Below are 22,638 nucleotides of genomic sequence, written 5' to 3' on the forward strand. Positions count from 1 at the left end.
CAAAAACACACAAATTGAGTTATGCTGCCTTTCTTGTTAATAATTTTGTGCTTTAAACATTGTAAATGTGTCAATTTGGTATCTATGCATTTTGATTGGTTCCCTATTTTCCTGACTAATAAAAACCAATTGATCAATAATACATTGTGACTGTAATCATTGGCTATAGTCCTACAGTTAAAAAACAAGCACAAAAAAGCAAATGAAACTACAGCAGTAAGAGCTGTTCAGATTAGTGTAGAAAAATTATAAAATGTAACAGAATATCAGTCACAATGGCCTTTCTACTGAATTGGTATCTACCAACTAATTTGGCCAATTTGCATGTTGGCTTGTGTTTTCATGCAACTTTTGTACTTCAGCAAGAATCTATTACAAAAATTAAGTTAAAAAAAACTCAAACTATTCCTGTTTCATGAGGTCCAATAAGAGAAAAAACAAAGCAAACAAAAGCTTATAGGTATAGAGGTACAGGTGTGAAGTGCTTGTGACGTGTGCCAGTCACTCTCAGTTCGCCGGTGAAATGAAAAGTGCATTTGATTTCATTTTAAGCAATCAAAGGAGGAGAATCATCACTGAGTGACGGCCCATCACGACACTTGCACTTACATACACTTGTGTGAACAAACAACAACATGACAAGGAGAGTGTGTACAAATATTTTTAATTTTGTTGAGCAGTTTATGCCATGAACTCGTAGGGGATGGGCTCCAGCAGCTGTGGCTCGTTTTTCTTGGTGCTAACAAAGTGAGCGTCACGGGGAGGAGCAGGCTGAGGAGGCAAGAATGATGATGAATGAGATTTAAATGACTGAATAAGAAAGTATGCAAAATAAACAAAAACATATTCAGGCTAAGTACATTTACAATATAAATTAAACTACAGGGAGTTCATGGCTCCCCAGTTTTCCATGAATTTCATTTGTGGCTTTGGTCTATCGTCTCTCACACAGACTGTGTACTATCACCTGGTCTCATCATTAGAAATGAATAAATTCTTTCTCAGAACACTTTACTAGAACAGCAGGATTTTCCATTCAGCTTTTGTACCAACATCCACAAAGTCATTAGAAATCAGTTTGTACCTGACGCTTCAGCTCCGTCCAGGTGCCTTTCTGCTTGGCCTCCAGTTTCTTGCTCTCGTTCTCCTTGACGCGCTGCAGGAAACTGTCCCTGCTCTTTGAGTGCTTCACATGCTCAATGCGCACGTTAATCCTCTTGGCCAGGATCTTGCCTCTGAAAGAGCCATAAAAGATTAAAAAATCACATCAAATACATAAAAAAGGAGCAAACTGCCAGATAACTCCAGCTCACAGTTTAAAATAATGCTGTTTGAATATCTGAACTTCTCTGCTGTCTCCCACATGCAACCCCAGGTCAAAACAGCAAGTTTGGCTGGGATGCTTAAGGATGAACTACTTTTCCCCACATGAATGACCACTGAGGACAGAAAGGTTCCAGGTGGCAAAGTGAAGATGGGGTGAGCATCCCTGTCACTAACTAAAGTGTATGAGAAATTGCAAAACAAAGATTTAGACAGTGCAGACAAAATTTCAACATTCTAAAAATGATCACTGCTAACACAAACCTCACAACAGTATTGAACGTAAAAATGGAGAAACTCTTATAATCAAAGCAGGATAGCCTCTTGAAACTAGGATCGTAATAAACAACATCTGTCAGTTGCATGATGACAAACGACATCTATATCACTACCTAATAGATCAACTAGTTGCTAGAAGCTAGATTCTACAACACTGTCAGAAGTTGGTCCTCTGTTGTGCACCAGCTGCACGTTACCTAAACGCATATATTTACATGTCACAGAATAAATGCCATTTCCTACTTACTTGACCTGCTTGTTGACAATGATGCCGACAGCATGTTGGGTTACATTGTAGACACGTCCTGTTTTGCCGTGGTAGCATTTATGAGGCATACCTTTCTGGATGGTACCTGTGCCCTGGAAAGAAATCACATTTTGTTGACAATGTCACAATCACCATCTAACCCTCTTTACCATAGAACCACTTAAGTGTTTAATCTCCTAAATTCAGCTAAATGGAAGGAAGAAGTGACACTTCCATTTAAATTATTTTTTGATGTAGTGTGCAAGTAGATTAATATTTTTTTCTATTTAAGCCCACTTTGAACTCTGGTTTTCCTAGAATTTAAAGGTGACATCTTATCAGCACTTTTCAGTATAAGATCACATTTTTGACACAAGTGTTGGTTGCTAGTTTTGATGAATTATCAATATGACCTACATGTCATTCTACATATGAGTATTTACAATTGACTGCACACAGTTTAAATAGAAGCTTGACGCTGGCATGCGGTGTAGCTTGAAGACTTATTAAACAGACTAAATCTAGCAATAAATCTTTGCTTTGTCTTACCTTGATGTCAACGATGTCGCCCTTCTTGTAGATGCGCATGTAAGTGGACAGGGGGATTGGGCCTGTAAAGTGCACAACGTCAGTTAGCTTTAAAGTCTTGTTTTTACAGATGACATTTTAATCTACATTGTAAACAACTTAAGTCAAATGAGCAGCGCATCCACACTGCTGACTGATAGTAAAGCTGCACTTTAAATTGTACTCACCATGCTTGCGGAATGGCCTGCTGAACATGTACCTGGTCCCCCTCCTCTTGCCTCTGGTGTTCGTCATGATGTCTGATTACTGAGACAAAACACACTTAGTTATGAGAGAGCCTGAAAATTGTATTCCAGTGTCAACATCAGTTAAATAGTACTGCAATAATGAATACACTTGCTGTCAACTGTTAAATACATTTCCAACTAATATGATAATGGAATATTTGGTTTGAGTAAAGTAAGAAAAATTAGTCTACAGTCTCTTATCCCAAATTCTAAAATGTGAGTATTTACTTTATTTTTTAAGAAACTTCTCTACAACAGTAAACTTAATCTTTGGTTTGGGGACAACACCAGACATTTGAGCGCACCACCCGGGGCTTTGGGAGACACCAATTTGACATTTTTGAACATTTTATAGACCAAACATCTAACTGTTTAATCTAAAAAAACTATTGACAGATTAATCAACAATGAAAACAGTCCATAGTTGCATCTGTACAGTTAAAATATTGTTATTGGCACGTCAGTAAAGAAGTCCATTTTTATGTTACTACACAGAATGATGAGGACTTAAGAGGCAGACTGTGGTAATCGTTCAATGCTGGTCAACTGTAATTTGCTTTGTTCTATCATAACCTTAAAGATATAATCAAGAATAACCATACATTGGAAACAAAGCACATGACTGCAGCACAGAAACACAAGTACAGGCTCCAGATATGTCTGTCACACAAGCTAACACTGGGCTCTTTGAATCTGAACAGCTGATCCAAGTGGGTAACAAGAGGCTCTAAGTATATCCCTCCCACACGCAAAGAAAAATCGCAATTTAATTTCGCGCAATAAAAGAAATCTGCCAGTTACACTCGCGCTCTGTTATGAAATAAAGGCTACGTATGCTCAGGCTAGCCGAACATATCATCCTACGTTAGGTAGCATCTGCAATTCCGCAGTCTTGCTATATGAAAACGAGCGATTGCCAACGACATACATCGAGTCAATCTGTCTCTAAATAGGAGCAACAGGGTGTCAGAGAAAAATACTGTTTCTTCTGAGCGTTTCTGTGCCTCGCAGGCCCACATGGGGAAGCCACGCTGCGGGTCCTGCTCACTTTAAACGGACAATATCACTCTGTGGATCGTTTTTACAGCTATTAACCATCTACTAGACTGTAATGGGAGTGTTACGGTGTGTATATGGGCGAACATGTACACGAATAAGGCGAAAATAAAGAAGAAAATGTAATTTAAAACGGAGAACATCTTACCCCCGGTCTCTACAAGATGGCGGGTACGGCGGAAAGAGAGAGCTGCGGACCCCAAGCTCCGCCTTGAGACACACAATGAGGTAGACCGCCACATTGCCTGATTTAAATGATTAAAAACAGCGAGAAGAGGTGAGCAGCCGCAGAGTCATCTCATTTATGTATTGTTATGGTAGTCTAAACTGCCTGATATTTCTGTAAAGTGGTCCAAGCTCAGATGTAATTAATAAAGCTCCTGCGATTTTTTTGGCACAGTTTAATGCCGCAGTTTATATGAGAAAAAGCATACAGTATATTTGCTCTCTTTAAATGTAATATTGCAAGAGCTGATGTTACCATGAGCAAATGTAATACTGTGTACGTCGGTGCAAATGTATTTCACAGCAATAGTGGCAATACGCATGCGCAAACCGTGAGCAAGGCGAACCTTTCATTTCTTTTAACGACATGGGCCTTTTTAAATTACACTGCTCAGTTTGTTTTGGAATAACGGGCGTTTTTAAGATTGCCAGAATTGTCCAAATGACAGTCGGAGGCAGAAACGCAGCGTCTCTTTTCACCGACTGTGATTAAAGCGAAAACGGAAGTGAGGAGCAGTGGACGCTCTCGTGCTCCTGAAGCCGTTGGACCCTCCGTCGCGAGCTCAGCAGATTCTCTTGCCTGCCTTCACGCGGGGAGCCAGCCCAGTCTTGTCAGCGCGCGGCGGTGCGGTGGAAGATGGCGCTAGCCGAATGGAAATCCTAATGACAGTCTCCAAATTTGCCTCCTTTTGTACCATGGTGAGTGCACGGCAGCCTTGCACTGGCGTCAGTCGACCGTAGGGCGACACGGAAACTGCGGCCGCGCTGCTATTGGCTTTTTAAACCGAGGAATTACAAATGAAGGCAGTTAATTCTGGTGCCCGTGCTAGCCAAGCAGTTTTCCGTCTATAGCCAAGCAGGCAGCCACCCACTGCCTTCTCCGCTCCCCTCTGTTTTTTTTTTTTGTTTGTTTGGTAACTGCAGTAGAGGGACACTCGTGTCTGCTTTTTTAACTAATACCGTGACGACTTACTGAGTTAATATTTTTCACAGCTTCTCAGAGCACGGTGACAGTGCACCTGCTGCAGCTGGGATTCACAGCTAACTAGCTAACGTGAAGGTAACTAAAGCTAAGCCAGTGTTTGAGCTCGCCAACAACTGGAACACAGCTGGGTAATGGATGACTTTACACTGAGCAACGATTTATCTGCAGTATGTGTAGGGAAACAATGAGGGAGGGAGGGAAAAAAGCTAAGTTGCCGTGTTGGCCTTTGACAAACTACCAGATATTATTAACGCAGGCAATGACGACATTGTTTAACATTAGCTGCGCAGTTGTGGATCCGTTCCAGGTCCATGTCCACTCTGCACAGTTTGTTGCTGTCTGCACATCGCATCGTAGCCTTTTAACCCTTACTAAATCACAGCCGAGTGATATGCGTTTTCCCAATAAGCCACGGAGTCGTGCACAAACTTTCCAAATCTATGCGTTTTAATAATTTCTGTGCTGACACATGCAATGTTGTCATCCCTGCTGACTTTTGCATTTAAAAGCTTCCTGGGATGACTGTTAAGTACTGGCCAGGGACAGTGTAACTTTACTGTCAGGTAAAAATTATGCATGCTTTTAGCTCTAATGGCAAAAAGGACAGAGTGGAGGTGGCACTGGGGAAAATGCCTAGTGTTGGAGTTTTAAGCACCCATTAGTTTTTTTTTTTGTTTTATCCCAGCAAAAATGACCTTGAAAATGTCAAGCTGCTTGTATCTAATTTCTGCATTTGCGTGCTGATTCAGAGGTAGTGCTGATGTGTTTTTGTCAGTGTTCTCTTCAAAATAGTCGACAGGTTTACAATTTGTCTTGTTTGAGGGGCAAAAGTATATCTATTTGTTTGCTTTGGGCGTTTACAGGGCGCCAATGCCTCTGCTCTGGAGAAAGAGATTGGATCTGAGCAGTTTCCGGTCAATGAGCACTACTTCGGCCTGGTCAATGTAAGTAAAGTACACTGTGCAATTTCAGTGTTTTGGATGTATCTCAAACTAGTGTATACGTCACACGGATTCTCCCATGTGCTTTGTATGATTTTTAGTTTGGGAACACCTGCTACTGCAACTCAGTGCTGCAGGCTCTGTACTTCTGCCGGCCGTTCCGGGAGAAGATCTTGGCATACCGCAGTCAGCCTCGGCGGAAGGAGAACCTGCTCACCTGCCTGGCTGACTTGTTCCACAGTATTGCCAACCAGAAGAGGAAAGTGGGCGTCATACCACCCAAGAAGTTTATCACACGTCTACGCAAGGAGAATGGTGAGAGAAAACTGATCAGCTTAGGAGGAATGGTGTGTTCAAAAGAAGCCACAGCAGAGTGTGAAATCATCACTTTTGCAACTAATATAAAATTCCTTATTCTTTTGTTTCCCCTCATTGACTGCTGACTCCTGCTGAGCTTGCAGACAACAGGATGGCCTACATCCTGTATTACCTGCTGAACTTGTAGAATAGCTGTATTGCAACTCTAAAGTTTTTTCCTCTGTCTTATTCCTCAGAGTTATTTGACAACTACATGCAGCAGGATGCCCACGAGTTCCTGAACTACCTGCTCAACACCATTGCTGATCTGCTTCAAGAGGAGAGGAAGCAGGAGAAGACCAATGGCCGCCTTGCCAATGGCACGTTGGACTCCCAGAACAATAACAGCAATGCGACACCCGCTCCCACCTGGGTCCACGAGATCTTCCAAGGCACTCTGACCAATGAGACCCGCTGCCTCACCTGTGAAACGGTAAGATATGTCATCCCTGTATTCATTTATTTCACACACCAAATGCAACATACTATCTCACATAGACTCTTGTTTAAAGTAGTCAAGTATTCCTACAACTGCTTACAAGAATCAGTAGACTTGCAAGTGTGAAGTTTCTTGACACAGCTTAAGCTATGTGTGCTCTAACTTGTCTGTTCATGTGTGTGCTAGCAATTTTTTTTTAATTAATAGAATAAAACTGCATACAATTTATTGCCAACAAGACATTAAGCTTATTTTTGGTGTTATTCCAAACTGATTAGATTGATGTATTTTGCTAAAAATCAGGCACTGGCCACCTTTGGTTTATTATGATGCCTTTTTTCTGTTTAGATAAGCAGCAAAGATGAGGACTTTCTGGACCTTTCTGTGGATGTTGAACAGAATACCTCCATCACACACTGCCTCAGGTAATACAACACTGCTGCATACAGAAGCACAGTCGCATCAGGAAAAGCAGGTGGTCAACATTAGAAATTAACTTCCAACTATTTTGAGATTTAACTAGAAGTTGTTTTTGAGCAGAAACAACTCTGTGTGTGTGTGTGTGTGTGTGTGTGTGGCTGTTTCTGTCTACGACTAACGTAAACTAATTTTCTGTAGGTTACGGTCTGTTGGTCAGTCAAAAAAAAGTATATGAATCATTCATGTAGGAAAATGTGATTTTACTCTTCAAATTAAACAGATATCAAGATTAAATAAAGTAAGCAAATAATTGTAAGTAAGTGTTGTAGCCAATGTCTTAATGAAGTTCTTATACCAGGTGATGTTGGTGTGAGGCTGCTGGACTTCCCAGTACATTTGGTTCAAGTTTCAAAAATATTGTTTATATGATTAGTAAAGAACTTGAGGTGATAATTACGCTATTTTCTGTGGTCTTTATTGAAATTCTGAAATGTGCAAACAGAATGTAGCAGAGTATGTATTTGTACATGCAGAGTTTAAATTGATCCGTTTCCTTTTTTATGTTTCCTCTCAGAGGTTTCAGTAACACAGAGACACTGTGCAGTGAGTACAAATACTACTGTGAAGAATGTAGAAGCAAGCAGGAGGCACACAAGAGGTCAGTATGAAGGTTCACTGGTAATCTAAGGAGGTTTTTTCATGTGTGGTTTTGCATTTAGACGCACGCTGAATTTTTTTTTATACGTAGGATGCGTGTAAAGAAGCTGCCAATGATCCTGGCTCTGCACCTGAAGCGCTTTAAGTACATGGAGCAGCTGCAGCGCTACACCAAGCTGTCCTATCGCGTTGTCTTCCCCCTGGAGCTCCGCCTCTTCAACACCTCTGGGGACGCTACCAATCCGGAGAGGTTATACGACCTGGTCGCCGTGGTGGTGCATTGTGGGAGGTGTGTAGGTGAACACAGCCAGAATACAAAACCTTTTAACCGTCTCCACAGAAACCAGAGACATGCAGACAAATCATTGTTCTAATAATAGAATGCATTTGAACCTCTTGGCACAAGAGTAAAGGTACGTTACAATGTAAATCACATCTCAAGGGAGAAATCGCAGACCTTCATCCATCATTGTTCAGCTGTGCTATACTTTATTTATTTTTTTATCAACGCTGCTCTTGACCCAGTGTGAGTGTAAGTGGGAGTTAGTCTGTCTGTATTTATTCAAGGTGTTTTCCTGCTTTTCAGTGAAAGCCTGCTGAAACAGACTGCAGCGCTCCATGACTCTGATAGGGGGAAAAAAAATTAAAAGGTCAAACTTGTCTAGAGTTGAGCAAGTGAGCTGGGAGTACTACAGATGTAAATTATGTCTGAGTCTTCTCCTCTCCCTTTAAGCTAAAGTCTTCTTTAAACTCTTGCTGAGGTTAAATTCCGATTTGGGAGATGTATCATGAAATTGACAGCCGTAGTATGAGCCTATATATAACGTAGTGTTTCACTATAATGGTGTCATGATAATGTTTAAATAACAGTATATTGATGTCTTTTCTTTTTGGCCAGCAGCCATATAATAGAGATCACAATACATACGATACATACATGGAGTATGTATCACAGCCACTGTAATAGCAGTGTGTAGATAAAAATGTGATTGTTGAGAAGAAGTTAGAGACCACACTCACATCACTTTATTGCTCGGTGCCATATATAAATTCACAGGGTGATTTATTAAATGCACACATGAAATTACTGCATTACAGTATAACTGCTCTGCCATAAATTCTACTTTTACAAAGCCCCTACATTTTCAGTTTTTGTCAGCATAATTAAAAAGGTAATAATTCTACTTTATTTTCTGTCATGGTGGTTTACTGGACTGTGTTACATTTTAAAAGTTTTCCTAATATATTGCCCACACCTTTAAAACACATGAAGTGGGCACAATAATAGGAACACTTTAAAATGTAATGCAGTCCAGTGCACCACTACCATAACCTGAACAAACAAAACGTGGTATCAACTTTTTTTGACAACAACAACAAAACCTGAAAATGTTGAAGCTTCATAAAAGTATAATTGTTACTGTTTAGGGTATCATATCTAACAACATTTAGAAGTGTTACATTACAGCAAGAAAGGTCTCAACGAGTTTGATGGTTTAAACCGCTTTTATGTTTGTGGATCAATTTCACACAATTTAAGATTTTAGGGAAGAATTGCAGGCACTTGTTGAATTTTGGGAGAACTTTGTGATAAGGTTAAGTAGCGCCTGTCGCCATGCAGATGCTGTCACAGCTTCATATTTGTTGGTGGTCCATGAGAAAGGTGCAGTGTCCTTTAAAACAGGTGAAGCATGACTAATAGGCTGGTCATAGTGTTTATACAATGATCGTGAAATAACGAGATTTTGACATGTAAATAGTGTTTGTGTGAACATTGTAAAATAACGAGCAATTATTTTAAACTGTAATGTGTCTATTTTGGCACTTAATGAAAGAAGGTAAGATGCTTCACATCTGCAGTTCTTTTGTTTAATTAAACCCACATTTACTAGGTATTGTGTTCTGACATTGTGTAGTGCTTTTATTCTGTAGTCCTACAATCATGTTGATGTTAATGCTTGCCAGTTGTTAACATCGGAGTCATTCTCATTTCTGCAAGCTGTATTATATGAAGTGGCATGACTTTACACACACACACACGGTTCTGAGAATTAGGCTTTTGCAACATATTAAGTAAAAACTCCCCTAAGACAGAGCCATGGGTTTGTAGAGCCTTTGCTGTCGGCTGAACAGATTGTATAGGTTAAAGTTGACTTTGCAGAGCTAATTCAGTGTTTTATTTCTCTGCAGTGGTCCAAACAGGGGTCACTACATTGCCATTGTTAAAAGTCACGACTTCTGGTTGCTGTTTGATGATGATATTGTAGAGGTGAGTGAGTTTATGTTTGTGAGCTTCTCATTTAGTGTTGACACAAAGTTTTTGTTTTTGCAGAGAGCGCTTTCATTTTAACCCTTCTTCATGTCTTGTTTCTGCTTCTGTAGAAAATTGATGCACAGGCCATAGAGGAATTCTACGGCCTCACTTCTGAAATCTCCAAGAACTCTGAGTCAGGCTACATCCTCTTTTACCAGTCCAGAGACTAAATGCGGACCGTAGTGCTTCGCCACATAAACCAGGAGAAATGCTCCGTTCCCTCTTTGTGGGGAGCAGCAGACTGCAAACACACCACAGCAGCTCGCACGGTGTCCTACCTGGCCGCACAGCTGTAATTCATACCTGTGCTTTTACACACTCAGCGCTGCAGCTCAGCCGTGGACGTTTCCCCTGTACGTACCAGCCGACCCCCGCTGGCCTCCATGTGCCCCCTGCCCCCTCATCCACTGCTGCTGCTGCCAGGACAATGAGACGATAATGAATGAAAACTGTGTCAAGATTGTTTTTAAAAAAGACGTTGAATGAGGGTTGTACAGAAGTTGGTCGGTTGTATGAGTGGCGTTCTAGTTTTTGCTTTGGGTGTAGGGTGAATGGGTATTTAATAATTCATATGATGTAATATTGGCCTGGTGTCTTCACCTCCCACGATGTTATTCTGAACTGGGATGTTCTGAGGGTGGATCATGTTTTTGATCATGGATGTAAAGAGTATGGGGGGGCGGAGAGGGTGTCCCTCTTACAGGGCACACTGAGCTGTGTATTTCTACAGTGTACAGAATGGTATTTGTATAAATATTACAAGAAGATAATATTATCATTGGAAAATGTTAGAAGATGTATTAACACTATGGTGCACTTTTGATACTGTTTTGTAGGTGTTGGCAAGCTTAATGTGAGGGTTTGCTTGAAAAGGCCTGTTGTGAAGCGATCATTTTCTGTTTTAAAGAAAAAGAAATAAAGCCAGTAAGATTGAGGCAGGGTGTGCTCTCTTTTCTGTGTCCCACAGGTGCGCACTGATGACTCATAGGCGCTCCGCATCGCCCCCTCGCGGTGCTACCTGGTATCTGCTTTCCCCACTGCAACAGGAGCTATTTTTAATCCATTCAGCCCAAAAGGCAGGTGCTTTGGTGGGGGAAAAACGCCGACATACTGCTTCATCAGCTGACTGTGGGCTGATATATGCACGTCAACAATTCACCCATCAGCCGAGGTGTGGTGGAGGCAGCGCTGCAAGAGATGTGACAGAAGATGGAGGACAGAGGAGTGGGAGAAACACAAGGAGGGAGGGAGGGAGGGAGGGGAGGAGGTTGGTGACACACATCAGGGTTGCTGTTAATAGCACAGACGGGACAGGAATAGCAGGGCGTCGCAGGAGGAGAGTGAGTCTCTGCCTCCAGCATCTTCATATCTGAAACTCGAGTCAGGCAGCATAAGAAAAAAATCACTAAAAGTAACAAATCACGGCAGGTTGATTGTGCAGCCTGTGATAAGCTTTACTAGACATGGCTCAAATGTTGCAACTCACAAACCCAAGCATCTTTTGTTCCATGTGGAAGAGAACCATGTCAGATACCTGCACATTTACACCTGCCTCCGTCCTTGAGACAGCTGGACCAGACATTTCACAGAGTTCACCCAGTCTCCAGCAGTCTGGCCCATTTGGGACTCCTCCTTCATCATCGACCCCCTCCTCCCCCTCCACGCTCACACCTCCTCTTCTGCTCTACCAGCCGCTGCTCCACTCGCTGCTCCCTGCACAGCCGCAGTCCACGGCGATGCGCCGTAGAGCCGCTCCGCGCTCTTTTCTTCTTCTGCTCCTTCTTCTTCCATCATCCCCCTCCCCGAGCTGCGTCTCTGTCCGCCGGCGCTGCACCATCCTTATCAGTAACATGGAAATACAAGGCTGTTGTTCTTCCATCTAGACGGGAAGTGTCACCTCACAGAGTCAAGGTAGGCTGGGTGGAGGCGGAATGGGATTATTGAGCATCCTTTGACATGCATGGAAAAATGCAGCCCGTTTTTTTTTTTTTTTCCTCTCTCTTCCCCTATCTAGCATCCTTCTGCTGACGTGGATCAGCCACTGATGTAAGGTGCATGGGGTAAAGCAGCAGTGTGGGGCCACCAGTGTGAGATGCATGTATGGTTTAGGGAGAGGTATTTCCATGACGGGGGTGCGGTAGGCTGTCTTCTGCTGTGGAGAGCGCCACTTGGTCTTTGCGTGAATTATAGCCATCGCCAGTGGAGGGTTATCGATATCGGCTGCCTGGAATTTGCTGCAAATCACAGTCTGGTTCTCTATTATCCTCTTGCATTCCCCCTCCATACATTTATGAAGTGGAGCTCTTCACGTGCGGCCTCTGTAATTCTGTAATAGCTCTCGGGTTTAATCCCCCAGAGGAAAATACATTACCTGTTAACAGTCCGGAGCAGCAGGAGACATGTGCATTAGATTACTGTTGCAGTGTAGGGTTTTCTGATATTAAAAGAAGGATAAATAACAGGTTATGTAAATGTAGCTCAAGATTTTAGTTTCAATGCGCAGAAGAGCAACATTATGGTCACTGTATAATGTGCTCTCATGGGCCTACATACTGTAACCACATGAGCACAAGCCTGTTTGTGTTGTCTTCAAAACAGCACAAAACCAAAGCGATGTGATGTTGACAAGAGGGAAGCAGTAGCCCCCTTTTGTCTTCCAGTGCAGAGAACTGTAGAGCTACAAAGACAACCTAGAAACATAACAAAAGAGACACTTGTAACATTTATTTATGGTGTTTCTTTGTCTTTTTTACCCATCAAAGTGTGCAGACAACCAGTGTGATTATAGTGTGTTTGTGTGTGTCAATTTCAGACGGGGGGCACAATGAGTGAAGAGCCACCGGTCACCCCCAGCTGGCTGACCCCTGACCCCACATCATGGGCCAGTGGAGGCGGGGGGCCGATGGACAACAGCACCAGCCTGGGGACGTTTCCACTGGATGACTCCCTCCCGCCCAGCCAGCTGCCGCTGCTGGTCAACCCCTGGGACATTGTGCTGTGCTCATCGGGGACTCTGATAGCCTGTGAGAACGCCCTGGTGGTGCTGGTGATCTGGCAGAACCCGGCGCTCAGAGCCCCCATGTTCCTGCTGATCGGCAGCCTGGCGCTGGCCGACCTCCTGGCCGGCCTGGGCCTCGTGCTTCACTTCACCTGTGCCTACTTGCTTCGCTCTGACTCGGCCCAGTTGCTGACGGTGGGCTTGGTGGTGGCCTCCTTCTCCGCATCTGTCTTCAGCTTGCTGGCCATCACCATTGACCGCTACCTGTCGCTGTACTATGCTCTCACCTACAACTCAGAGCGGACAGCGGCCTTCACCTACACCATGCTCGTGCTGCTGTGGGGCCTGTCCCTGTGTCTCGGCCTGCTGCCGGTCACGGGGGTCAACTGCCTGGCAGAGGAGGCTACGTGCAGCGTGGTGCGGCCACTGACAAAGAATAACATTGCCGTGCTGTCTGTCTCCTTCCTGCTGCTCTTCGGCCTCATGCTGCAACTCTACGTCCAGATCTGCAAGATCGTGATGCGCCATGCTCACCAGATTGCCCTCCAGCACCACTTCCTGGCTGCCACACCCCACTACGTCACAACGCGGAAGGGCGTGTCGACGTTGGCCATTATCCTGGGTACCTTCGCTGCCTGCTGGATGCCGTTCACCGTCTACTCTCTCATAGCCGACTACACCTACCCTCCTCTCTACACTTATGCCACGCTGGTGCCTGCCACCTACAACTCGGTCATCAACCCGGTCATCTACGCCTTCAGGAACCAGGAGATCCAGAAGGCCCTGTGGCTGGTGTGCTGCGGCTGTGTGCCCGCCAGCGTGGCCCAGCGTGCACGGACCCCTAGTGACGTCTGACCGAGCAGACCCAGGTGGGAAGAGAGAGGCGACCTGGGTCAGCTGTGCTCCTCACTGGATCTGTCCGGTGTGAAAGAGAGCATCAGCAGGGAAGGTCAGGGGAAGTGGCGGAGGGCTGTGGCTTCAGTTATGGCTGGAGTTGTCACTGGCAGAGGCAGTTTGGTTAGTTACCCACAGCCCACATGGATGGATGGCGTTTTTTCTTTGTTACATTCACCACAGGGCACTGTCTTCCCCACTGAAGGCCACAATGCGGGCTTGCATCCCGCCCCCTCCCGTTCCACCCCCGCCACGCCCTTCCTCATTTCTGCAGAGAGAGCTGAGTGCATCACATGTGACAGGCAGCAGCTGTATATAGAATGTGCATACACTTATCAGCACTGGAGCTTTGGTCGACACGTGCTTGTTTTCCTTCAAGTAGGGAGGAATTATTTGTTTGTGTGCCTGGGTGGGTGCGTGCGTGCGTAAAAATACGCGGCGCATTAGTGTGTGCGCTGAGGAGAGGAGAGAAGAGGAGAAGGAGGGAGCGGCTGAATACGCAGGCATTTCCACAGTAAAGCCCGTCTGGAGCAGCATCCCGGCGCTCTGCTGCTGCACTCTGAACGTGCGTCGAAAGCTAAACAGCCGCGGAGAGCTAAAAATAGAGCCGGTGCTCTCTGATCCGCGCTCTGCGCCCTTAACAGACGCCCAGAAAGAAATCAAGCCGCTCCTTCTTCTCCTCGCCTCTCCCATTTTCTTTTCTCTCTCTTTTTTTATTTATTTAAATTTTTTTTTACAATCTAGGTTGTGCGTGAATGTGTTTGAGCTTAGCTCAAGAAAAGCCCCATGGAGAGCGCACCATTAACCCCTCCTCCATTTTTTATTAGTATGGAGGCACCAAACCGAATATAGGCCTATCAGATTATGTAACCTTACTGTAGCTATATCCCTCCTCTTTCACTTTTTGAAAGGAGATTGCTTTTGACTATTTGAATGTGGAGAATGCTGTAAGATTTAGTTTTTACTACAAACTTTTTGAAAACAGAAACCTCAAATTGTAATTATCTTAATAACACTGTATAAAATCTAATTGGACATGATCAAACGCCTAGACTTTAGTCCAAATAGCAAAATAATAGAAGTCATTTGTGTCTGGAAATTATGTGAGCATTTTTGGCTCCTAAAAAAAGCCCCACACCAACCCCATAATGTCAGATCTGCATGCTGGACTCCACTCTAATTTGCATGCAACAAGCACAGATCTCGTTTTTTCTCCCAGAGTTCAGTGTGTTAGGTCACCTAGGCCACTGCGGTAGATGTGCCACAGTTTCCTAATGTCATTGTGACCCTAATAGTTTTTTGTACAATGTGCCACCGTGTACCTCACATGTATTGCATTTTAAGAGCTACAATCATCACTCGAAGGTCACTATAGTGGCACCCTTTTTGAAAAATGTGGGATTTTTTGTAGTATTTTGCTGTATAGTGAAGATAAGTTCCGAGGCACTCTTATAGCTTCGCTTCGATTGTGCTCAAGTCACATCAGCTGCTCTGAGTTAGTTGTTGATAATCTTTTGGTCTCCAAAAACATGTACGCTGATTCTTTACTCCTTCAGATCATGTCAGCAATAACTAGCCGATGAATGGTAGTTATTTTTTAGATGTGAAGCAATACTCAGACAGCAATAACATCCACGTCCCACCGTGACTTCTTCCTGAAGAGTGAAGTACCACAATGGCCACTCGGGTGGGGACGTGTTGTAGAGAACAGGCTCAGTAAGCGACAAGTGATGCTTCAGTGATACATCTTCAAATAGGTGGTACGATAATCACTCCTGGGCTGGAGAAAAAAAAAAAAAAAAGTGGACGAGATCAAATGACTCATTCATTACGGTGACACCACTGCCTCATCCCTCCTCAGTGTTTTTTTTCCAAACCCCCAAATCAAGCTTTCTGATCATTTGTCACACCAGGATGAAATTGTGAACTGTTTTCTGTTGCCTCTGCCTTTTTTGTGAGCATACGAACTGTCCTGAGTGTCGTAACCTCAAATATCAGTGCGTGATTTGGGACTGTGTTTTCGTGCATCTTGTATGAGTTGCATGGCCTCTGGGTGTGTGCATGTGTGTGTCCGTGTGCGTGTTTGTGATCCAGCAGCTCAGCAGACCATAATCTGTCTCCTTGCGTTGTCAGGGGAGGGGTTAATAATACAGGTGGGAGGAATATCGCGCCCTGTTGACCCCTGACCTTAGAGGAATAATGCTGCCAGTCTTCCTGTCGATTCTGAGAAGTGGCCTCGTTCCGTGTTTGTAGAGCTTCTTGGAAGGAGGTAGGACTAGGAGGTGGGCGCTCCAGCACTTAAAGCCAAAGTGAAAGGAACTCTGAATGAACTTAGATCCTAGTCCTGCTGTGTGTTTTCTGTCTCCTCTATCACTAATATTATACTCTACTTAAAAATCAATCTAGTCTGGTTGAGGCAGGTGTCCGTTAAGTGACCTCTGAATGATCCTATGAGCTAAAAGCAGCTACTTCCAAATGCAGCGATACTGCTTGTTTTTTCTCCTTCCTTGCTGTCTCCCCTCTAAGTGAGCCCAATAGAGACATTTGGACAGCTTTGAGTCGCCATGTTTCTGGCTTCACGGCATGTTCAAAACATGAAAAGAATGGGAGATCAGTAAGGAAGGTTAAAGAACAGCATTTCTAAACATTGGAACGTAGCCTGTGTATGTGAACTTGTGCACAGTGTCAGACTGAACCCTGTAGTTATTCGATGAGCACGAACAGGTCAGACTGGCACATCACAAACCATCACAAACTCTTGTTACTTTACCTTTGGAGAAAAGTCTATTTTGTTATATTCATTGAAAAGTTCTATTTTTTTCCACTTTAGTCTGGCCTGAATTCTTTCAGATTCTGATGTTGTACGATATAACCGCGCTGTAAAGCCTTTTTCTGAATGTAGTATTTATCAAATTGTTTAACTGAAATCCCCTCCTCTCGACTTTGTTCGTTTCTGTAAATAAGGCATGCTGAAGAGGAGGGACTTTATACCACCGTGCATGGTGCTACCAAAGCCAGTCAAACTAGAGGATGAGTTGGGTCGCACCACTTTTTGAATGACATTTCTCCACCTTGGCTGTTAATGTAGACATTGTTCTGTTAGACTTCACTTTCCTCGCTTCAATATGCACCAGTTTGTAAAGCCTGGTTATTGGACTATCGAGAAGATTTGGCTAAGCAGATGGGGGATGTTTGAGGAAGAAAAAAAAAATGGTACTCTCCTTTCTCTGATTGGTGAATGTGAATCTCTTGTGCAGCCAACAGTATTGTTGAGGTTTTTGTTGTTGAGCAGGTGTGAACAAGGGCTTTGTATCCACGAAAAAGGTAAAAGACTGTGATGTTGGATGTAATACTTATATGTTGACACACCTGTTAATCTACTGAATGGTTTCGCAGTGTAACGGTACACAAGGCTTGTGTGCAAAGTAAATGGGGTTTTTGGGGAAATGTTGCCAGCAACAGGCTGTTAGTTCAGCAAGAGGAGGAGGGTTCTGATGGTTACTAATAGAGCTAAATATCAAAACACTCAAGGGCCTGTGAATGTGTGTGTGTTTTGAGGTAAGGGTTGGAAAATGAGAGGGTGGAGGGGGGGCGACGCCACAGTAACAGCATCATGTGTAGACGTATGCATAGTTTTCAGTGTGAAATGCACTTTATTTTTTGGATGAAAATGGCACAACAAATTAAGTATCTGCAAAATGAAACGTATAAATGATAATCAACATGCACTAACTTAACTGAGATATTGTAAAAACATTTGTGTGACCGTGGTGTCTATTTTTCCAAGGTGTTAGTCGTACTTTTTATTGCTTTGGTTAGTTCACTCAATTGAGAGATCTTGTTAATTTTGTATTAAAAACAAACATGTGCTGTGCATAAAACTCCTGCCTTGACTAATTTGTTCATCCTCGTCCTGGATCACTGCACCCCCTCCCCAACCCCCCCTTTTTCGCACTCTTCTGTTTCCCTGGCAACTCCCTTCTTAGCTGTACTGTTACCATGGAAACTGAAGTCTTAGGGCCAGGTATGTGTCGTCTCTATGACGACAGTGGAACAGTAAAGAGACATGGCAGCCCGGCCATGATTCTTCATTCATCATTTTATTTTGTCTCTGGTTCAAATGTTACAGAGTTCAAACTAGCATATACATGACCCCTCCCCCGTCCCCCCGTCCCCTCCCACACAGCAGTGAGCGATTGCAGTTGGCTCAAACAGTTAACATACTTTTGATCAGTAAGACTTTTTACATATTGCGCTCTCGTCCAGAACCACAGCATTTCAGATGCTTCTCACAGTCATTCGTTTAGCAGCCTGAGGCTCTCTGACCACAGCTGCCACTGAACTCCTTCATTTCTTCCAGTTATTGTCGTCTACACGTTAAAAATTTGCCTCACGATCTATGGCATACGCAAGTGTTTCAGTAAAAACATTTAAAAAAAGACAAGTACATTGGTTAGCTCAAGAGGAAAGTTTTCTAATAATTCTAACACTCTCAAGCTTTGACTATACATGAAATAAGCACCTTCACAGGGTGTCTATAGTGTTACAACAGGTAGAGAAACATCCACTGGGGTGTATTCACAATGCTTTGAAATATATTCATCAAACTCAGTGTTAATGTTTCACAGAGTGGTCAGCATTATGGTATATTACTAGTCTCTTTACAGTGTTTATGCATACTGAATACACCCCCAGATTTCCAGTCTTGGACCATTCAGCTTATATCAACCTACAGCATGTGATTGTGTGTAGGTGTAGTGTGTTTGTGTATGTGTTTTCAGCAACAGCAGGTCTGTGACAACTTGTGAAAGTGGCACAGTGGGCATTCTTTCAGGTGAAGGTGAGATTGACTGACTGCGTATCTTATTGTGCACATATCTTCAGTGGTTGTCCTATTTTCCTTTGTGTTATGTGTTAATCCGACCAATCGTTCTCTTCCAACTCGGAGTCGTCCTCTGAGTCGGAGTATTCAACAGCGATGCGTCGCGACAGGATGGTGGCCACGTCGTTTCCAACCGGTTCCCTCTTAGCCTGCTGCTCCTGCTGCTCCTGCACCTTCTTTAGCTGGATGCCTGCAAGATAATGTGGAATGTGACGTTGTGTTTTAACCATATACTTATTAGATTCATTACAGTCATAGGACACCTAGTAAAAAGAAAAATTAAATCACTATAATGTAATCTCCTTGATCAACATTCAAAAAATGGCAAAGCTGCATTTTAAAACACCCTACTTTGAAGCATTTTTGTTTAAATATCAAGCATGCAAACTGTCAATTTGTTCTTAATACCCTCAAACGAGAAAATCAGAAAAGAGTAATTGATATAAGTAAAGTGAGTAAAGCTGTCTGCGACTTATAATTCCACTCGAAATAACCTACATTTAATTAGAATTGGTCTGATCACGAGGAATCACGAATAAAACATAAAATTCCATTACAGCCAAATTATCCAAACCACCTTTTCAGGAAGTTGAAATAAAGTTAAATGTTATATCTTTTAGCCCAAATTCCATTAAAAAACCTCCAGAAGTACTCTTTGACCTACCAAAGTTGTGCATACATTAAGTTTTATAATTCAGTGGTAGCTATTTCTTACACATATGTACTGATTGTAGTGTTTTTGCAATGATTTACAGTTAATTTGTTTGAGATTTATCCAATATTCTAAAATATATTTAGAGCTGTGACTGAAAATCTTTTTCTTTTTTTTTTTTTTAACACACTATGTGTTAGTGTTGCTGCATTTTATCAAAGAGTGTTTCAGATACATCTTCTGTGAAAAGGTGAAGTAAATGTTGAAAGGACAAATGATTGTGGACACATACATAGAAACACTACAGGACTCACCCATACGTATAGCAGCCAGCAGATCGCTGCGGGCATCATTGACCACTGTGGTCTCAGCAGGTGCAGCAGAGGACATCTTGTGGGTTGTGGAGTGGGAGGCACCAGCTGGAAGTGGAGGAGGTGGAGGACCAGGAGGAGGTGGAGCTGCCTGGGCTCCAGATACAGGTGGTGGAGGCGGAGCGTAGCCGCCAGCGCCAACCATTGGTCCAGGGGACATCGGACCTCCGGGGGGTGAGGCAAAGGCCGTCTGGGCAGAAGGGATGAGGGGGGCGGGAGGAGGGGGAGGAGGCCCAGTGTTGGCATAGCCATCCATACTGCGAGAGGGACAGAATGAGAGAGAATCAGTAGAGTTAACAAAATTCATAGTAGTCAGTCAAGTTTACTGCTATGAAGAGCAGGAATTAAGGCTTGAGACTGAAGCATGAAGACAGTGACCCACCAGGTGGCAGCATCAGCTCAAACTAAGAGCCTGTGTTGGCTCGTAGTCCTTGATGTTACTTAAACTGCATTATAGTAAAATAACACTGTAAAGTAACCTGACGTCAAAGCTTTACAAAATATCTCAGCTTTTATCAACTTGATTTGTTTCTTGAACTGCCCTGGGATTCATTATTGTTTGTCATTTGTTTAGTCATTTTTAAGTGTTTCACCTTCACCAAGGAAATTTGTTTTAATGTAACTCCGGGAACAATGGCCTTGATGTTTTTGATGCACTCATGTTTGTTCAACAAAAGCTGCTGTGAATTAGAGTAAATTAGACCAAAACAAATGGATTTTTACAAATTTTTGAACTGAAAATGTAGAACAAAAGTAAAATGGGCAATCCTAATAAATTAGAAAATCCAGAGAAATGGCCCAAGGAGTATTTTAAAATTGCAACAAATGGAGGAAATTAAGCTCTTTAACAAAATATACAGGACAAAATAAACTGTGGGCACAATACACAGAACAAATTACTGGATTTCAATTACTGTCTATGTATTGTGTCTGACAAATGTTTAAATATGTATATGCAGTATTTTTAATGATGCCTATCATGTTTTGTTGCTTGTCACCAGGAGAAATCAGAAAAAAAAAAATTAACATTTGCTTGTCATTTTTTACCCGTAGTCCACTGGTGGGAGGGACATGGAGCCCCCGTTCATAGCCTCAGCAGGTGGAGGAGGCAGGGGCACTTGGTGGTGGTGGGAGCGGCCCAGAGTCCCACTCTGATAGGCCATCATAGTCCTGCCTCTGTTGTCATGTTCACTTCCTCCTCGAGCAGCGTGTCCAGCAGCCATCTGGGCAGCCAGGACGCTGGGCGGAGGGCCGGAGTATGTGTGGGCGTGGCCAGCATGGTTCATGCTGTTGGGGTAGTGATGCGGATCCGGGCCGTGACCCCTGAAAGAGAAAATAAATAAGAATTAAAGCCACAAGCGGCATTGGTCGGGTCCTCGCTTCTCGCGGGAGTGCGACTGAGACAGTCGGTGTACGTCCCAACCTGCTACACATGCCCACCGAATCTTGTAGGTGTAGCTGAAACGGCCTTCTGACAGCACCCCGTTGAATGCCAAAAACATTCAAAAAATGGGCAAAATGGCCATTGATGCAAATTGCTCGGCCCACCATTTCCAAACCGACAGAGTTTTGTGGAGTATTTTGATAACTTTTATTCACCACGTCGTGTAGTTTGGCGCGTCTCGAGTTGTTACATGTGTGTGCCGAATTTCGTGGCTGTACGTGAAAGTGTGTTCGGGGGCCCATTTTTTGTAATTTTGTAGGGGGCGCTGTTGAGCCATTTTGCTATTGAGGTGAGTATTTCCCCCTAATTATAAAATTTTTCGCCGGTTCTGATGTGTTTGGCGAGTTTGGTGAGAGTGTGATTACGTTGTGTACCTCAAAAACGCGTTTCATTGTCATGAAGAAATAATAATAAACTCTAGCAGGGTCTTCGCATCCTCTTTGGGTGCTCGGACACTAAAAATGGGTATATACTTCAGGTTTTAACTGCTGGAGCATTAAATATGAGAGTGAACACAGCAGGATTTGACTGTAGCATTAGCCATCTTAGTAGCAAAAACATAAATAAATTGAAATACCTGAACAATAGATTTGTATACAGTTCTTAGTGGCAGTGTAGTTCGGTAAGAAATATCTCTAAGTTCAGATATATTCCATCATTTGAATGTGCTGAAAATCTATTTCAAACCTTTGCGCCTTGACACCTTAATTAATGTAATCAATTACACTACTCACAATAAGTTAGGGATATTGTGAGAGACTCAGTGGATTTCATACATACAGTCTTTGTTTCACTTCAGAGATTTCTGGGACAGGGAGGCTATTGTATTGGGGTGATAGACACACCTCATTTTGTGTTTTCCATGTAATGGTCTCACTGTGTACAGTGTGCCTTACATATTGGGGCCAATACCAAAAAACTAAAAGACAACCCTTTTCAATGTGGCACCAATTTCAACAATCTGTGGGTATAAAAAGCTGGTATTGTCAGTAAGTCATTTCAAGTTCATCTTTCAAAAAGCCATGAACACACGACGTCACTTAACGGACGAGCAGCGCCACCTGGCCATAGCACGCATTCGAGTCGGTGGCAGGCAGTCTGATGTTGCTCGTGAACTTGGTGTGTCTCAAAGTGTCATCAGCAGACTTGCATCAAGACACAGAACTACTGGTACAGTTCGTGACAGACCCAGGAGTGGGGCCCCAAGAGTGACCGACCGCACGATGACCAGTACCTCAGGACCTGTGCACACAGACATCGCTATGCAAGTGCCACAGAGCTGCAGGCCCGTTTACGAGATGTGAGGGGTACTAGGGTTTCCAGACAAACCATTCGCAAC

General features: G+C 43.4%; 4 protein-coding genes across 4 annotated transcripts; 2 read left to right on the forward strand and 2 right to left on the reverse strand.

The window, feature by feature from the left end:
- Nucleotides 1-647: 647 nt before the first annotated feature.
- rpl21 (ribosomal protein L21) lies at nt 648-3,948 on the reverse strand. Its single transcript, XM_008306361.1, has 6 exons — nt 3,869-3,948; nt 2,605-2,683; nt 2,399-2,460; nt 1,850-1,962; nt 1,085-1,235; nt 648-771 (listed from the first exon to the last, which is right to left on the reverse strand). Exons 2-6 carry the CDS (start codon nt 2,669-2,671, stop codon nt 682-684), a joined length of 483 nt encoding a protein of 160 aa, XP_008304583.1. The 5' UTR covers nt 2,672-2,683; nt 3,869-3,948; the 3' UTR covers nt 648-681.
- Nucleotides 3,949-4,239: 291 nt separating this feature from the next.
- On the forward strand, nt 4,240-10,993 carry usp12a (ubiquitin specific peptidase 12a). Its single transcript, XM_008306362.1, has 9 exons — nt 4,240-4,644; nt 5,794-5,874; nt 5,973-6,186; nt 6,426-6,661; nt 7,016-7,092; nt 7,662-7,745; nt 7,836-8,033; nt 9,935-10,013; nt 10,127-10,993. Exons 1-9 carry the CDS (start codon nt 4,597-4,599, stop codon nt 10,226-10,228), a joined length of 1,119 nt encoding a protein of 372 aa, XP_008304584.1. The 5' UTR covers nt 4,240-4,596; the 3' UTR covers nt 10,229-10,993.
- A 1,889-nt stretch (nt 10,994-12,882) lies between these two features.
- gpr12 (G protein-coupled receptor 12) lies at nt 12,883-13,911 on the forward strand. Its single transcript, XM_008306363.1, has one exon. The coding sequence runs from the start codon at nt 12,883-12,885 to the stop codon at nt 13,909-13,911; it is 1,029 nt and encodes a 342-aa protein (XP_008304585.1).
- A 3,672-nt stretch (nt 13,912-17,583) lies between these two features.
- On the reverse strand, nt 17,584-21,352 carry wasf3b (WASP family member 3b). The gene is made up of 3 exons (XM_008306365.1): nt 20,903-21,352; nt 19,799-20,112; nt 17,584-19,022 (listed from the first exon to the last, which is right to left on the reverse strand). The coding sequence occupies exons 1-3, from the start codon at nt 21,139-21,141 to the stop codon at nt 18,865-18,867; spliced, it is 711 nt and encodes a 236-aa protein (XP_008304587.1). The 5' UTR covers nt 21,142-21,352; the 3' UTR covers nt 17,584-18,864.
- Between the last annotated feature and the right edge of the window lie 1,286 nt (nt 21,353-22,638).

The sequence above is a fragment of the Stegastes partitus genome, unplaced genomic scaffold (genome assembly GCF_000690725.1).
Source record: "Stegastes partitus isolate 25-593 unplaced genomic scaffold, Stegastes_partitus-1.0.2 Scaffold3645, whole genome shotgun sequence".
Taxonomy (NCBI): domain Eukaryota; kingdom Metazoa; phylum Chordata; class Actinopteri; family Pomacentridae; genus Stegastes; species Stegastes partitus.

Bases quoted from the DNA above. Each gene is read 5' to 3' on its own strand.
- rpl21 (XM_008306361.1), bottom strand. From the start codon at position 2,671: ATGACGAACACCAGAGGCAAGAGGAGGGGGACCAGGTACATGTTCAGC. The intron at 2,461-2,604 runs GTGAGTACAATT...TGCACTTTACAG, and splicing joins CAGGCCATTCCGCAAGCATG to GCCCAATCCCCCTGTCCACT. The intron at 1,963-2,398 runs GTAAGACAAAGC...ATTTCTTTCCAG, and splicing joins GCGACATCGTTGACATCAAG to GGCACAGGTACCATCCAGAA.
- wasf3b (XM_008306365.1), bottom strand. From the start codon at position 21,141: ATGAACCATGCTGGCCACGCCCACACATACTCCGGCCCTCCGCCCAGC. The intron at 20,113-20,902 runs GTAAAAAATGAC...TCCCTCTCGCAG, and splicing joins CTCCCACCAGTGGACTACGG to TATGGATGGCTATGCCAACA. The intron at 19,023-19,798 runs GTGAGTCCTGTA...ATTATCTTGCAG, and splicing joins GCTGGCTGCTATACGTATGG to GCATCCAGCTAAAGAAGGTG.
- gpr12 (XM_008306363.1), top strand. From the start codon at position 12,883: ATGAGTGAAGAGCCACCGGTCACCCCCAGCTGGCTGACCCCTGACCCC.
- usp12a (XM_008306362.1), top strand. From the start codon at position 4,597: ATGGAAATCCTAATGACAGTCTCCAAATTTGCCTCCTTTTGTACCATG. The intron at 4,645-5,793 runs GTGAGTGCACGG...GGGCGTTTACAG, and splicing joins TTGCCTCCTTTTGTACCATG to GGCGCCAATGCCTCTGCTCT. The intron at 6,662-7,015 runs GTAAGATATGTC...TTTTCTGTTTAG, and splicing joins GCTGCCTCACCTGTGAAACG to ATAAGCAGCAAAGATGAGGA.